Source organism: Medicago sativa, chromosome 2 (assembly GCF_051527215.1).
Source record: "Medicago sativa cultivar Bolivia chromosome 2, Bolivia_mono, whole genome shotgun sequence".
NCBI lineage: Eukaryota > Viridiplantae > Streptophyta > Magnoliopsida > Fabales > Fabaceae > Medicago > Medicago sativa.
In genome coordinates, this window is record NC_140750.1 from 49326591 (window position 1) to 49343576 (window position 16986).

The following is a 16986-nucleotide window of genomic DNA, read 5'->3' on the forward strand; positions in this document are numbered from 1 at the left end:
GTTCAAGAAGGTTCTACACTGATACAATGCTGGATACAGTGGTTGGCAAGGTGATCAATGGAAGAACCTTGAAGAGCATGAACCTGATTCAGGAGTTCACACCTCTGAAGTCAGATATCAGTGAATCCATGGTAGTCTCACAACTGAATGTTGATTTCCCCCAATCTATAAGAAGGACTCTCTTGCAGTTCAAATGGCACTTCTTAGTGATCATTTTTCAACAACTGGTGAGTATATTGGTTTAGAGGAAGTTCCTGAAGAGATGCCAGGAAGTAAGCTACCTGTTGAAAGAAGCAGAAAGAGGAACAGAAAAGAAGTGTCAGAAGAAGAGTATCTGGAAGTAGAGAAACCTTCCAGAAAGTCAAAGAAGAATATAGCTTATGACAAGCTAAAAATTGATGGTTCTGGATTACCATCAATTGAGGAAGAAGTTCAGGATCTCGACACTAATGTGGTCCTGAAGAGGAAGACCAGAAGTGGTAAAGTTGCTGCTTCTGAAACTGTAACAGCTCCTGAACAACCTCCAGTGCCTAAGAAGAAGAGGAAGCCTGCAGTAAGGAAAATTAAGGAATCTCCCTATGTGGTTGAGGAAGTAGAAGGTGTGAAAGCCTCAACTGATCTGGTAACAAGGGAACTGAAGAAGAAAAAGGAGGAAGAAGCTGCTGCTCAGGCTCTTCAGAAGGCCTTGAATCTATCAAAAGAGATTGAAGTTCCTGCATCTAGCTTTGTCAGTAAAGAAGTTGCTGCTGCTACAGAAGTTATTCAAGCTACTGAGGATCTTCAACACCAAGTGACCTCAGAAGCAGAGAACTTATTGTTGATAGCAAGCGGTTCTGTTCAGAAGGACTCTGATGCCAAGTCGGAAGAAGTTGTCAATGTATCATCAGATTCCCCATTCTCATCCTCATCTTCATCCATATCATCATCATCATCATCTGATGATTCTGATGATGATATATCTCTAGGACAACGTTTCCCAAAACTTACAAAAAGCCAATCAACATCAACCAAGATCAGCAAAAAGCCCTCTCAGACAAGCTCTTATGAACCTATTGGTCATTTGATTTATCAAAAAATAGGTGAAATGTTTGAGAGAAGAAACCAAATCTGTGAAAGATTACCACTATATCATCCTCTTCAGCCACAAGTCATCCAACCTCTTAACATGATTGTCCCTGATGAAGTTAACCCAAACTCAGAGAAAGCCTCTGAAACAGCTTCTGAAGCAGTTGCTTCTGAGAAAGTTGCTTTAGAAAACCCCCAATAACAAGCACCTGAACCACAAAAGACTTCATCACCACAACAACAACCACCAAACACACAAATTAACCCACAAATGGCCCCCTCAACAAACTCTAGCCAAACTGTTTCTGAACCTACTGTTCTTAAACAAACCACTTCTGACCCAGATGCTTCTGAACTTACTGCACCTGAGCAAACAAATTTCATTCAAGCCTCAGAAACTGAACTACCTACCCAACAACTAACCACCCTAGAAACTGAACAAACTCAACCCCCATCTCCCAATCAGATTCAAACACTTAGTGTTTCTGACAAACCAGCAACCTCACTGACCTTGAAATTCTAGATCAACCACCCATAGACATCTTACTTTGTACAAGTACGAACTGTACAACCACCTTCTCCACTACTCTGTTTTGTGTCCACGCTACAAGACAAGAAAACAGCTCCAGAATAACAGCTATGCCTGCAAAGATGTTCCTTCACAATGGGAATGGATTTCAAATTGGTTCTTCATAGGACAACAACCAAATCAGGCAAAAGATCATTGGTGATTGATCAAACTTCAACAACGACTCTTTTGATGTGCCGACAATTTCACAACGTCTCTTTCACACCTCTATATAAAGGAGTGAAGACTTAGAGATTTGGTAATGCTGAACGAAAGACTCTCAACATTTTTACAAGTGCCAAATCTCTGCTGAAATTGTTCTGCATTCACTTAGAATTTTTGTTTCTCAAAGTCCTATTCTAGAAATTCTTAAGTCTTAGAGTCTTATCTGATTTGTATTGTGAGCACCTCTGATTTTATATCAAGTGGTCAACTTCAAACATTTTTCTTTGTAATCTTGTTTGTTTAGAAGTCTCTTGCAGTTGTGCTTGAGCATAGAAGTCTCTTGATTGTGTTCTTGAGCATAGGAAGACTCTTGCAAAGTGTGCTTGAGCAAAGGAAGTCTCTTGCTGTGTGCTTGAGCAATTGTAATCAGATATTACATTCTAGTGAACTCTCCTTGGAAGTGCAAGGGGGACAGGACTACTTCCGATTTGTGGAAGGAACCTGTATAATTCTTGTGTGTCTTTCTTCTTCTTCTTCTTCTCTCTCTCTCTCTCTCTCTCTCTCTCTCTCTCTCTCTCTCTCTCTCTGTTTTTATCCGATGCATTCGGATTTTGATTATCACTTCAGAAGCTGTCTCACTTAGCTTCTGATCAGTGTGTTCAGTTTAGGAGAAACGAAGAATTTTTCAAAACACAATTCAACCCCCCTTCTTGTGTTTTTCTCACCTTCAAATTCATCATCAATCTAACAACCACAACATTATTCATCATCAATTTCATACCAAAAACTCAGCATGTTCATATATACCCATTTTGACATACAAATTCAACAACAACAACAATACAATTATCATTCAATTCATGTACATAATCATATCATCACAATTAAGCACGAATTTCTACAACTAAATTCAAATTAACCACTTGATGAAAGAATTAGGGTAGAATCTACAACTATTAATTATGATTAAAGTCTAACCTCCTTACCTTAATTCTTCACAAAATCAACTAGGGCTTCACTTTAGCTCCCAAAGCTTGAATCTCTAGCTCCATCTAGCCCTCTCTAGATCTTCCTCTTCAAACCCTTATCTTCTCTCTATCTCTATCTCTTCCCAATTGTGAAAAATGTTGGTAAAACCCTATTTTCCTCAAAGAATAGTGGTTATATAGGCTCTTACTAATTGGGCTCAACTCACAATGCCTTAATGGGCCTAACCCATTATTAATCTAACCCAAAATGTTACTACTCACTTAACGGTAAAATGTAATATTAACGGTTACCTACCGGTAATAAAACCATTCACTACAACTCTCTAGCACTTAGTAAAATAATACTAGCTCTCACTAAGCACTAAAAATATTCCTTATCAAAATTACTAAATTACCCCTACTCACAAAATGACCAAAATACCCCTGAGTCCAAAATGACTAAATTACCCTTCTAACACCAAATTCTACAATTCCCAACCAAAAATACACACAGAGGCAATTAATCACATAAGAACACATATAACACACAATAAAATAATTAAATAAATAATAAAATAAATCTAGCGAAAAATCGGGCTGTTACAATCCCATTCGCGCCGGTTTTGGAGGTGTCTTTCGCAATAACAAAGGAACTTACATAGCAGGCTATTCGGGCTACATCAATCATTCTCAGGACATTCTGTTTGCAGAGCTCACATCCCTCTATCAAGGGTTAAGGTTGGCGCTTAGCTTCAATTGTGAAGAGTTGGCTTACTACTCAGATTCCCTTCTTGTTGTCAACCTCATTAAAGATGATTTAAATCATTTTCATGTCTATGTTGTCCTCATCCAAAACATCAAAGACATCATGAGTTCTCGTAATTTCAACCTTCACCACTCTCTCAGAGAGGGAAACCAGTGTGCAGACTTTTTGGCTAAGCTTGGAGCATCGAATGATGTTGATTTGTCTCTCCACTCTTCTCCTCCAGAGGACCTGCTGCCACTGCTTAGGACATATGAATTAGGAGTTCTTTTTATGAGCCGCTAGCCTCTTTCCTTTTGTCTGTTTTTGCTCTCCTTTTGTTTTTGATTTTAGCCTTGTAACAAAAAAAAATTCTAACTATTAGCTAATTTGTCATTTACTCATAAAAATGATCATTCTAAACTTATGTAAAAAGTTTTCCTACAAAAAACAAAAACGGCATCGTAAGATTTTGAACAAGTAATAATTAGATGTCTACATGATGCATTAATTTATTTTACAAAACTTACATGATACTATTACATTTATTTTTTCCTTTTTGACAAAACTTACATCTTTTATAATTGTTGTGGTTCATCATAATTCTGTCAACTCGCCTTAATACCAAAAATTATTTGATTGTTGTATCCGGTCTAGAATATAGACCACATACGTAAATTATTCAATGAATCTAAAAGGTCAATTGTTTCTTATATATAAGACCGGAGAGAGTAATATTCATTGCTTCAACACCATTTACCCACCACGGACAGTATGTTGAGGTGTTAGGTTTATTTACCCCGGGCAAGGATCCAAAGTGTTGTTGGTGTCCTTAGTTCAATGGAAAATGAATAATTATATGTATGACTTAAGTTTTTTTTTTTTTTTGTCTATATATTGTTAATGATGAATATTTTATATTTGAGTCCTAAGGATATTCCCCGCTTTGGATCGGGTACCATCTCCTCATTCTAATTTTTATTTTTATTTTATCAAAACAAAAACAACTTTTTGAATATTTTTAAAACTATATAGTTTTTTAAAAGAGAAATGTTAACGATTTTAGTTTTCGGGAATGCGCATGAAACCTCCTCATTTAAACTCTTCAACGTCTCTTAACTCATCAAATAAGCTATCTATAACAATATTTCTAAATATATATTATCAATGTAAACAAAAAGTACGAGTGTGGACATTTAATAATGTATTGTCATATCATTTAACGAGTTTAAAAACATGTGATTTGTATACTAATTTTTTTCCCTTTTTTAATTCAATTCAATAAAAAGGGATCAATATTATTTTCTACTTCCCTCCTTCATGATTTGTATACTCGTTAAATAACATGCCAATAAATAATTGAGTGCATGTGTAGATTGTTTACATTAAACGTTATGTGTACAGTTAGTTGGGGGTTTATTACACTCACTTTGTTTTATGTGATTTGCTTGCTAGAAAATTGTCAAATCCATTCACACTATGTTATGGAAAAATATGTTAAACTTTATGGTGATTTTATTGCTATATATGTGCACATATTCATATATAAATTGATATCCAGCTAACACTATAAAGATCAACCTAAAAAACAAAAATCAACATGAGTAGTAGTTCATCTAAAAACCCTATGCACAATAGTGAGGAGAAACCTTCATCTTCTCCCTCATCACCAGTAAAGCTATTTGGTTTCTCATTAACACCATCCAACACTCTTCATTCTAACAACAAGAGATTCATATGCCACTTTTGTCGTCGTGAATTTACCAACTGTCAAGCGTTAGGAGGCCATCAAAACGCGCACAAGAGAGAACGCCAAAGAGCAGACTTTCTTTCTATTCTTCCCCATCATCAACACTTTGTACCATCTTCATCATATCATCCTATGATAGCACAACATGGTGCACCAAGAGTAGTGTTACTTTGTCCACCTGGATCACCATGGGAGACACAACCTTATGAAGAGGGTCCTAATGAGGTTCATTTTGATGCAGCTACATCCAGAAATAATGAGGCTTCCATGCAAGTACACAATAATATTATTGATGGTGATGTTGATCTTAATTTGAGTCTAGCTTGTGTGCCTTTAAATGCTACGGACAAATAGTTTGGAAGGGAATGAAGTTGAATTTAGACAAAAAATTATAATATCATTTTCAGTACTTGCCCTACTCTCTAGCTTGCCACATATGCAATTGCTCTTAATTTTGTTGTTGTGAATTGTGTATGTTTTTTAATTAGATTTTAATTTACTTATATGTAAGTTTGTGTAAAATTTGTAAATTTGATTTTGTTATCAAGAAAATAATTGTTCGTTAAAACTTTCATAAATGGAACCTCTGGAGATGATTGAATTAAAGAGAACTTAAGATGGAAATCATATGGCTTGCTATTGTACTTTTTTCCCTCTTGCTATGTATAAAAGCTCCGGAAAATGCGACTAAAAAAATTATTTCAATAAAAAAAAATTATGAAGAGGAGGTGAAGATTCTAAAACAATTTGTTGGGTTTATACAGTTTGAAGAAATTATGATCTTGTGCATCTTCAGACATGTTTCACTTCACAAAAATATAATGAAAAACAAATATGAGATAAATGAGATAAAATAAATAGTTGAATGATTAGAGACAAAGTAATGTGAGCAATAATTGGTGTGACATAACTGGCCACCAAAAAAATATTTCATTTCATATATTTATATAATATATAATATTAGTTACATAATGCCACAAATATCCAAATTACATAACCGGCCACCAAAAAATACGTCGGGGAGTAAAACCACAAAAAAAATGACGAACATCAACCGACCCAAAAGTGTCATAACCTATCTAACTAGACTAGTGATAGTGCATAATCTTCGTCTTCATCCATGACTTCGATCTCTTGCTTTGCCCTTTCCGGAGGGTCCAAAGTAATAGGATTGTGCTCATTTGTTGGTTTCTTTGGCGGCTTCAGCTCCTTAGACATGAGCTCATTGAAGACGTGTTGTCTATCCAAAAACGCAAAATGCCAATTCTCCACCTCACCAATCTTGTTGTTCATCCACTCCTTACAACTCGGTGGTAACAGACAACCTTCCTTCAAAATAACATGAAGATAGTGGTCGGGAATTAAGCAAAGACACATGATATTGGAATGTGAATTAAGTGGTAGAGCACTTCGGATTGGGAAATATGTCTCACATACACCACCCATTTCGGCATGTAGTCACTTTTATGAATTCTCAACTCTTGAATAAGTGCTTGACGAACCAATACATGATCTTCCGCATCCATCCCCAAGTGCCTAGCTACCACCCGGAATCCACAATGACCATCCCCTTTAACATTCATAATTTCTTCAACAAAAGGCCTCATGATATTTAGAATTTGTGAAATGTATGGGATATTCCAAAACGGTTTTGAAGTAGATGATGAAGCTTGTGAGCGGGAGTAAGTGCCAAGGCGTGCATCTTTCCTCTTTGGAAGTGACCTCTTGGGTTGTGAAGGTTGACTATCCGGATTTTGAAAATTAATAGTCTCCCACCTATAGGGGATTCAACCCGTTGATGACACTTGAGTGTAGTCTTCTTCCTTTTAGGTGATCCCTTGATTACCACCTTTTTTTTAAGGTGGACACAAATTTGTGGTTTCCGGAAAAGCTATTTGACGCATCATCTCTTTGATGTAGAGTTTCATATTGTAAGGCCTTGTCTTGAGACGTTCTTGAATACCATTCCACTCTTCCACCACGGAAAGATCATCATCAATCTCTTCTCCTTGTACGCTTAACCTTTTCCAATGAGGGTATATATCATCCAAGACAAGAGGAAATTTTTGCTTGCTCTTCATGGCAATAATACACGCACAAGGTAACCCGTACGATGTCTTTTGCACACAACCACAATCTTCCTTATCAAAGGCGTATGTCTTTGAGCGTTTCAATTCATCATAGATATATTTCAATGTGAGTCTAGATACATAACCCTCCAACTCTCTCATCATCATGATGTTTTTGTATTTGTGTTCCAAGACTGTTTTGTTCCTCCCAAAACTTCCTTGTATCTCACCAAATTGCATGACCAACATCTTGTCTATTTCATCCCAACATGATGCCAAATCACACACGCTACCCCTCAAATATTTTTTCAACACTCCATGAGCCGATTCAACAATGTTGGTGGTTCTACACCCTAGATGCAAGACTTTATTCGTCCATGCCCTCACAAATTTTTCCTTAAGGTTCAAAACCGTGGTTTCAACATATGATATGAATTCCGGAAATGGCATGCATACCTCTTTGAATTTCAATAAATTACTTGCATATGATTCCTTCGTAGGAGATTCGACCAACTCTCTCCAAGTGATCACGACTTTCTCAACAACTTCTCTATTATTCACCTTGTTCTTCTTCAATTCTTTCTTGTCAATTTTTGTACCCTTAGGAGGCTTTGGGTGAACTTTACAATTCGTGATGCACTTGGCCCTTACATTCTTCCCAATATGGAAAAAACAAAGCATGGTGTATGTTTCAGGGAAAACTGTGCCAATGGCATTCATCAAAGCACCATATATGTCAGTGATAATCACCTTAGGCATGTTGTCCTTTGAGGACAAAAACCTTTCACCATTGTAAGTGCCCAAGTAAAGTTATCCTCTAGTTCAAAGTGAAGAAAGGCAAAACCAACGTAATACATCATTTTTGTAGAGGTTCAACCAATTATCTCAAACAAAGGCATTCAGTAGTTGTTGGTTTTGTAAGTGGAGTCCATGATCAAAACGGTCGAAAAAGTGTTGAGCAATTTAATTGACTCCGGATGAGCAAAAAATATGTATTCAAGAGTGGTTTCCTCACTATTACATCTTGTGTAATAGACATATTTATGCTCCACCAACTTCGAAATCAAGTATTGCAACTCCGTCATGTTACCTCTTTCCCCCTTGCGCCGTCTTGTTCGCACATTGTACACTTGCTTGATAGTTGTCACTTCTTTGTTTTTTTGCTTCAAATTGGTGAGAATATTCTGAGGCACCGTCAAGCTCTTTGTCATATCGATAATGTAACGCCCTCCTTTTATTTAATTATTTTTATTAAGTTAGAATCTATTTATGTGATTTATTTATATATATGAGGTGTCAGTATTTTATTTTGTGGCATTATTCTATTAATTATTAGAATATGAGAATTATTAGTGTAAGTAGAATTGGAGGTTAGAATAGAAGGAAGAATAAGTTATTGGGCCTAAATAGATTTAGGAAGAGCGATTAGTATTATAAATAAGGAAGCTTAGGTTAGGTTAGAAAGAGTTTTTACGTTAGACCGCTTTTTGGAGAAAGAGGAGAAAGAGGATAACTCAGAGAGAGAACCCTAGGAACGAAGAACGCTGCTTTTGATTTCAGAAAAACAATCTAAGGTAAGGGTGCGACTATCTTTCACTAATATTAAGTCTGTAGATCATTAGATTGCATCTAACGTGTTTTAGGATGAGTCTTGTAAGATTATGAGAATTAGGGTTTGAGTGAGAATTGATGATTAGGTGATGAAAAACCGTTGAATTGATGTAAGGGGGAGTCTATATTCATCATAAAGATTGTATAAACATATGGGTAGTGAAGGGTTTTGTTTTTCATTGTTTTTTTTTATGATCTTTTTTCTTTTAATGAGTTCATGTTAAATTCATGCTCTAATTTATTGTGCTTTTGGGTATATCCTTATATCTGACTTCACTATTTTTATGTGCTAGATTTGTAGTTGATTGAGCTTATATCCATTAGATGCAGATTTTTTTTAATTGTTGAACTTGAAACGAACGAGACAAAATATTTTACCACGGGAGAAAACCCATAATGACATCAGTTACTTTATTTTAATCAAATAATGTTTGAGCAAGTACTGTTATTAGTTAACGCTTTTGCCGAGGAATGTGTCATTTTGTGTTTTCTTCCCTATTGATTTAGATGTATGTGTTGTGCTTACCCATATATACACTACTCTGTTAATTTATAAACGGCCAATACTTGCTGTTCGATTTGTTACTTAAAAACACTCAATGGAGAATAGTTCATCATAATTGAATTTTAATTGTTGCTCTTTTGTTTCAACCGTGATAATAGCCATTAGTTTTAGATTAGAGGATTAAAAAGGGAAACATGATTTCTTTCTAAATAAATTATTGATAGTGCTACTTTTGATGAACTAAAATAGTCACGTGATAAATTATTGTTTTTTGGAACATGTTTGTTTAGCCAATCATCTTAATTTAATTAGCCGAGAATAACTAATTTCGTTAGTTCTTTTAATTTGCATAAATAATTATGTGTTATTATGTGTTAATTGATGGTGTGTAATAATGAGTCGATTGACAATGTCTTATATAAAGATGTGTGTTTTAAAGATGTTTATATAGAAATGTGCTATTTGAAGATGTGTGCTTTAAAGATGTGTTATATAAAGATGTGTTACTATTTAAAGATTGTGTAGTTTTAAGATGAACTTGGAGTAGGAAAGGAAGGATGCCTAGATTATTAGAAGCTGTCCAGGAAGCCTAAGTTAAGATGACTAAGATTATTAATGATGTGACATTGTTATATGTGCACTATATGTGTTATTTATGATGCTTATGTTGATGTGATGTTTAAGATGTTGATGTTTATCGTTTGATGCTGTTATGTTATGATGCTGATATGATGTGACTTATAAGTGCTTCATATGTTGTTGTTGATCTTATTTAAGTTGTAAATGTCGGTCTAAATCAAAGAGTTGTAAGATGTTCATGAAGTTTCTAAGACGTAAGATGTTGAGTCCATGCATACTCATTCAAAGTTGAGGGCTTGATGCCCTGGAGCTTTTGCTCAAATACGTTGGGGGCTTGATACGCTAGAGCTTTTGCTCAATTATGTTGGGGGCTTAATGCCCTGGAGCCTTTTTACGCTCAAATATGTTGGGGGCTTGATGCCCTGGAGCCTTTTCACGCTCAATTACGTTGAGGGCTTGATGCCCTGGATTGGTACCACATGCATTTGCATATCAAGATGATTTATGATGAGTAAGAGTTGCATAGTCGAGTTGAGTTGCATTGTCGAGTCAAGTGCTAAGTCGATTTATCAAGTGATGTTGCTGAACGAATATGAAATTGATTATGAATTTGATTATGAAGTTGATTATGATAATGTTATGTGTATGATAATACTATGTTTAGATAATCCTATGATGTTACATGATTATTGTTAAGATATGTGATGATATTTAAGTTGTTAAATGTAATTTATGATTTATAAGCTTAATATTATTGTTTGAGAAATCTCACCCCTTCTGCTTGAAAATGTTGCTCTTCGTATGGGTAACTTGCAGGTAATCAAGATTAGCTGCGGTCGTGGGTGACTATCTCTCATTGTGTCCTTAGGTGCTCTGATACGTAACGGGATGGGGATTTTAATACTATTTTTTGTTCCTTTACGTATTGCTTTTGAAGTTTAAGAATTATTTTTGAACTAAGATTTATGAGACTTTTATGATGAGGCCTGCGTGCCAAAGACTATTTTAGATGATGAATAATTCCGCTGCAAAGTATTAATTAATTGTTGATTGAATTTTGAAAGATAAATATTAATTTATTCCATTTATGATTTTTAAGAAATGTGACATTCCGTTTTGTGATGAAAAACTCTGATAATTGTTATGAAATTTTTACGTTGGGAAAACGGGGTGTTACAGATAACTTTTTTCTTCTCCTCCGCACTAAGTCTACCCGCAATAAGGTGTCCGGATAACTTTTCATCCAAGTCATGGTTGTGCATTCCACAAAGCATTGCAAGCCACCAAGCATTTGTATCCTTATCAAAGAAACCTTTCAATCTAAACAGACAATTACATTTCCTTGAGTCGATGCCTTCAAGGTTGGGTTTCTTCCTCGTCTTAGGTGGCTTGTATATCCCAATCCTTTCACATTGCATCGTCAAGTATGGTCTTTTTAAAACGGATTTGTCTATACAAACACTAAATCCAGCCCTTACCCCTTGTCGACGAACCCAACCAAGTAACTCTTCTCGCTCTCTCCATCTTGCATTTGTTGTAAAAAATGAGGCAGTGTCGCGACCTTCGCAAACAACACTGATAGGTACCAGTTTAGGTTCTTCAATTTTACCAATGTGAGCTTGAAATGGAATTTTGACTTTAAACGGTTTCACATTAACGGTTGGTTTGACATCGCCGGAACCTTCGCCGGATACTTCATTTTTGGTCGATTTCGATTCAACGTAATCACCCGTGACATTGTCAACCATCTCGCTATATATCTATTGAATAAAAAAAATAACAAAGGAAGAATAAATAAATAACTTGTGGAGCAAGCTAACCTAGAACAAAAGTGGCGCAAAATATTCAAAAAACAGGACTGTACAGTGGCGTGACTTAAGTCACGCAACACATTAACTCATGTGTACGACTTAAGTCACGCAACCTTTAACACTTGCGCAAGTTAACTTGCGCACCAAGCCCTACTGCCTATGTAAACCAGACGAACCAAGCACAAAAACCAGCAAAATGAGATGAGTTTTGATGATACAATACCTGATATTTGGTGCTTGATGAGCGTAGAAACTTGCTTCCTGACGAGTTGCAATGATTTGGGATGAGAATTTTGACCCAAAAATTCGCAATTTTTGGGTTTTTGAAGGTGGAGGGAAAGAAAATAGTGCTTGGAGTATGGACTGATGGGTTTTATACGAAAACAGTAACTCTGCGTCACTTAACTCACGCGGCGTGAGTTAAGTAGCACAGCGTTACTTAAGTAGCGTAGCGTTACTTAAGTAACGCAAGGGTAAATAAGTCAAATTAGATGTAGCTACATATTTCTATGCAATCTTGACAAAGGATGAAAAAAGATGAAGATTTCATGCTAAGATTCATGATGTCTCAACAAATCTTGGTAAGAATCTACTCCTAACACCTTGCTTTATGTTTCTCTAGAAATGCCATCTCCAAAGTGCTACTCTTTGTTCTTGTTCCCCAAAATGTGTGATACTGCTTGCCAAAACGTGATTCTCCTTTGTGTTGTTCGTCTGGTCCTTTTTATAGGTGCGTGACCTAGTTTTTCAATTTCGCCTTCATGGCATGTACGCTTGAATCCTGCTCTTTACCCAAACAGTATTGCTCATTCCCAAAGTAAAAGACCAAACTGCCCCTATGCATGTTAAGTTACGCTAGTACAAATATTAACGCATGTTAACATGCGCTACGTAGGTTAACATGCGTTAGTGTTATTTGTTGAAAAGCACTGCGCATGTTAACATACGCTGGTGTTATAAGTAAAAAAAATAACGCGTGTTAACATGCGTTAGTGTAATGGAGTGCGTGAGTTAACTCACGCTGCCATTTGCACTGGCGTGAGTTAACTCACGTTCATAGCAGAAACAGAAACTGCATGCATGCATGCAGTAACAGAACAGACTTTTGAAAAGTCTAGAAAGACCTGTAATCACGCCACATTCATAACTTAACCAAATTACGCCAGTTTAAGAAGTTTATCGGATAATACGACATAATTGATCAAAATTAATTAAAAACATCGTTTTTCTCACAATCACATAATAACACATAAACGATCCAAACGGTCCAAATTTTACAAATACGCCGGTAATGACCCGTAATAATTTAAACACACTTAATGACACGTAAACGATCCAAAATAATTCTTTTCATATATTTATATAATATTAGTTACATATTGGCCATAAATATCAAAATTACACAATAGGCCACCAAAAAATATGTCGGGGTGTAATACCACCAAAAAATAGGGCGAACACCCACCGACCCAAAAGTGTCATAACCTATATAACTAGACTAGTGATGGTGCATAATCTCCATCTTCATCCATGACTTCGTTCTCTTGCTTTGGATTTTCCGGGGTATCCAAAGTAATAGGATTGTGCTCATTTGTTGGTTTCTTTGGCGGCTTCGGCTCCTTTGACATGAGCTCATCAAAGGCGACGTTTCTATCCAAAAACTGAAAAAGCCATTGCTCCGCTTCACCAATCTTGTGATTTATCCACTCCTTAGGAGGAGGTGGTAGCGGACAATTTTATTTCAACTTCACATGAAGAAAGTGGTCCAGAATCAAGCAAAGGCACATTATGTTGGAATGTGGATTAAGTCGTGGAGCACTCCGGATTGGAAAATATGTCTCACATGAACCACCCAATTCAGGCAAAGTCAATAGAACAACCGCTCTATTGTAGCAATTAGCAATAATGTGACCCATATCCGGAGTGGTCAACCACTTCTCTGGAGGCGCAATACCACTTCTACTTGTTGGAGGGTGTAAACCATCCAAGATAAGTTTGTAACGGCTCTCGATAGCATATATTGGCAAGTAGTCACTCTTGTGAGTTTTCAACTCATTAATAAGTGCATGACAAACCAAAACATGATCATCCTCATGAAATCCCATGTGCCTAGCTACAACCCGGAAACCACAATTACCATCCCCTCTAACATTCACAATGTCTTCAACGTATGGTCTCATGAGATTTGGAATTTGTGACATGTATGGTATTTGCAAATAAGGTTGTTTTTTTGAAGTAGAAGTTGAAGTTTGTGAGCGAGAGCAAGTGCCAAGACGAGAACCTTTAGTCTTATGAGACTTACTCTTGCCATGTGTGCATTGACTATCGGGATTTTGAGCATCAATAGTCTCCCACCTAGAGGGGACTCGACCGGTGGACCTCGTTTTCGGTGTAGACTTCAACCTTTTAGGTGCCCCCTTGGTGGCCACTTTTCTCGGAGGTGGCTTCAACATTGTTTCCTCCGAAAATCCTAGTTCACGCAACTTGTATTTGATGAAGAGTTTCATCTTGTAAGGGGACCTCTTGATACGTTCTTGAATGGCATCCCATTCCTCCGTAACGGAAAAATTGGCATCAACCTCTTCTCCAATTACACTTAACCTTCGCCAATGAGGGTGTATTTCTTCCAAAAGAATAGGCATTTTTTGCTTTCTCTTCTCGGGAAGAATACAAGCACAAGGCAACCCGAACATTGCCATTTGCACACAACCACAATCTTCTTTAGCAAAGCCGAATCTCCTAGAGCGTTCATATTATTCATCGATGAAACCCAAAGCGGCCTTAGAGACATACCCCTCCAACTCGGAGAATAACTTGTTTTTTTTGTATTTGTGCACCATGACGGTTTTGCTCCTCCCAAAACTCCCATGTATCTCACCGAATTGGTTTTTCAACATTTTGTCTATTTCATCCTAACATGTTGCCAAATCTCCCACACTACTCCTCAAGTATCTTTTCAATTGTGCATGAGTCGATTCAACAATGTTGGTGCTCCTACACCCTAGATGCAAGTATGTATTCGTCCATACCCTCACAAAATGCTTCTTAAGGGGCAAAACGGTTTCCTCAACATATTTAACATACAATGGAAACGGTCTGCATACCTCATCTTTGAATGTCAACCATGCAATTGCAAATGAATCCTCCGTAGGAGAGTTAACCACATCTCTCCAAGCAGTCACTATTTTCTTAACAAGCTCACATTGCTTGTCATCATCCGCTTCCTTTGCTTCTTTGGCAACAACTTTTCCTTTTCCTTTCGAAGGATTGGCATTGACTTTACAATCCGTGATGCACCTAGATCTTACATTCTTCTCAATATGAAAATAGCAAAGTACATGGTCCGTTTTAGGGAGAACTTCGGCAACGGCTTTGATCAAAGTGGGGTCCCTATCGGTGACAATCACCTTAGGCATGTTTTGTTTTGAGGTCAAAAGACCAACCAACATCTCAAGTGTCCATATGAAGTTATTCTCTCTTTCAAAGGAAAGAAAGGCAAACGCATCCGAATAGGTCAATTTGGTAGAGGTGACACCAACAATCTCAAATAATGGCATTCGGTATGTATTGGTTTTGTAGTGGAGTCCATGACCACAACGGTGGGAAAAGTGTTGAGCATATCAATTGAATCCGGATGAGCAAAGAATAAATCTTCAAGAGTGGTTTCCTCGCTATTTGCTCTTGTGAAATAGACATACCGATGCTTCTCCAACTTTGTAATCAAGTATTGCAACTCGGTCTTGTCCTCCCTTTGCCCCTTGCGCCATCTAGTTCGTGCATTATACACTTGCTTGATGCCTGTCACACTTTCTTTGTTTCTTTCCTTCAAATCCGTGAGAATATTCCTAGGCTTTGCCAAGCTCTTTGTCATGTCGATAACTTTTTGCTTCTCCTCCCCTTTTAGTCGACCCGCAAGAAGGTGGCCGGATTAGTTTGGCGCCAATTCATGGTTGTGAACTCCACAAAGCATTGCAATCCACCATTCTTGTGTTTTTTTTTTCAAAGAAGCATTTCAACCTAAACGGACAATTGCACTTCCTTGATCCCGTGCCTTCAAGCTTCGGTTTCTTCCTCGTCTTAGGTGGCTTGTATTCACCACTCCTCTCACATTGCATCGTCATGTATCGCGCTATTGTACTAGATTTATCTATAGAAATAGTAAATCCCGCCCTAGCCGCTTGTCGACGAACCCAACCATGCAATTCTTCTCAATCTTTCCATCTCTCGTTTGTTGTAAAAAATGAACTGGTGTTTTCTTCAATAACACGAACACCGGTAGGTACCGGTTTAGGCTTCTCTTCAAAGTTACCGGTAGGTACCGGGTTTGCTTGATTGTGAAGTATGTGAGCTTCAACTTGAAAAGGAATTTTCACTTTAAACTTGACATCATTGGGTGGTTTGCCTACGCCGGAAGCTTCACCGAAAGCTTTGTTTTTGCCCGGTTTGGGCTCAACGCCATCCTCTGCCACATGTTCCACCATGCCACTCAATGTCTACTCAATAAAAAAAATACAAAGAAAAAATAAATAAATGACTTGTGCGGCAAGCAAAGCAAGTAAAAAAAGTGGCGCAAAATTTCAAAATTTGGGCAACAGACTGGGCAACACACTAGCGTGAGTTAACTTGCACTAGTGTTATCTTCCTACGCAAGTTAACTTGCGCACACCTCACAACTAGCGTGAGTTAACTCACGCTCAGCCCTAGCACCTACTGACAAAAATGACGTGACAGACAGAAAAACCAGGAAAATAGGATGAGTTTTGGTGATACATTACCTGTTCTTTGATGCTTGATGAGCGTAGAAACTTGCTTCCTGACGATTTGCAATGATTTGGAGTTGAGATTATGACCCAAAAATTCGCACTTTTTGGGTTTTTGGAGGTGGAGGGAAAGAAAAAATGGTGTTTTGGGATTGCATGCTGAGTTTTGAACTAAAAACTGCACTTAGCGTGACTTAACTCACGCTGCGTGACTTAACTCACGTGACTTTGGGAATGAGCGAAATCATTTGGGTAAAGAGCAGGTGTCTGTACGCTTTTCTTTCTTTTGTTTTCCTTCAGCCCAATGTATTTTTTCTCTCATGACTTTCTATTCACACACCCAATAATTGTCATGTAGCAAATGAATAATTCAACTATGATATTGTCATTTTT

General features: G+C 37.2%; 2 protein-coding genes and 3 pseudogenes across 2 annotated transcripts; 1 reads left to right on the forward strand and 4 right to left on the reverse strand.

Moving 5' to 3' along the window:
- The first annotated feature begins 5108 nt into the window (after positions 1–5108).
- Positions 5109–5627, forward strand: LOC146947143 (zinc finger protein 6-like; annotated as a pseudogene).
- Positions 5628–6341: 714 nt separating this feature from the next.
- On the reverse strand, positions 6342–8086 carry LOC146947144 (uncharacterized). The gene is made up of 3 exons (XM_085748394.1): positions 7128–8086; positions 6692–7034; positions 6342–6587 (listed from the first exon to the last, which is right to left on the reverse strand). Exons 1-3 carry the CDS (start codon positions 8084–8086, stop codon positions 6342–6344), a joined length of 1548 nt encoding a protein of 515 aa, XP_085604520.1.
- A 140-nt stretch (positions 8087–8226) lies between these two features.
- Positions 8227–11770, reverse strand: LOC146947145 (uncharacterized; annotated as a pseudogene).
- Positions 11771–13326: 1556 nt separating this feature from the next.
- LOC146947146 (uncharacterized) lies at positions 13327–15249 on the reverse strand. Its single transcript, XM_085748395.1, has 3 exons — positions 14918–15249; positions 13585–14572; positions 13327–13494 (listed from the first exon to the last, which is right to left on the reverse strand). The coding sequence occupies exons 1-3, from the start codon at positions 15247–15249 to the stop codon at positions 13327–13329; spliced, it is 1488 nt and encodes a 495-aa protein (XP_085604521.1).
- Positions 15250–15761: 512 nt separating this feature from the next.
- Positions 15762–16390, reverse strand: LOC146947147 (uncharacterized; annotated as a pseudogene).
- Positions 16391–16986: the final 596 nt, after the last annotated feature.

Coding starts and splice junctions, on each gene's coding strand:
- LOC146947144 (XM_085748394.1), bottom strand. CDS start 8,086: ATGCCTAAGGTGATTATCACTGACATATATGGTGCTTTGATGAATGCC. Junction 7,035..7,127: donor TTTCCGGAAACCACAAATTT/GTGTCCACCTTA, acceptor AATCCCCTATAG/GTGGGAGACTATTAATTTTC. Junction 6,588..6,691: donor TGCCGAAATGGGTGGTGTAT/GTGAGACATATT, acceptor GTTATTTTGAAG/GAAGGTTGTCTGTTACCACC.
- LOC146947146 (XM_085748395.1), bottom strand. CDS start 15,249: ATGCCTAAGGTGATTGTCACCGATAGGGACCCCACTTTGATCAAAGCC. Junction 14,573..14,917: donor GTATGCAGACCGTTTCCATT/GTATGTTAAATA, acceptor TGAACGCTCTAG/GAGATTCGGCTTTGCTAAAG. Junction 13,495..13,584: donor TTCTGGACCACTTTCTTCAT/GTGAAGTTGAAA, acceptor TGGCTTTTTCAG/TTTTTGGATAGAAACGTCGC.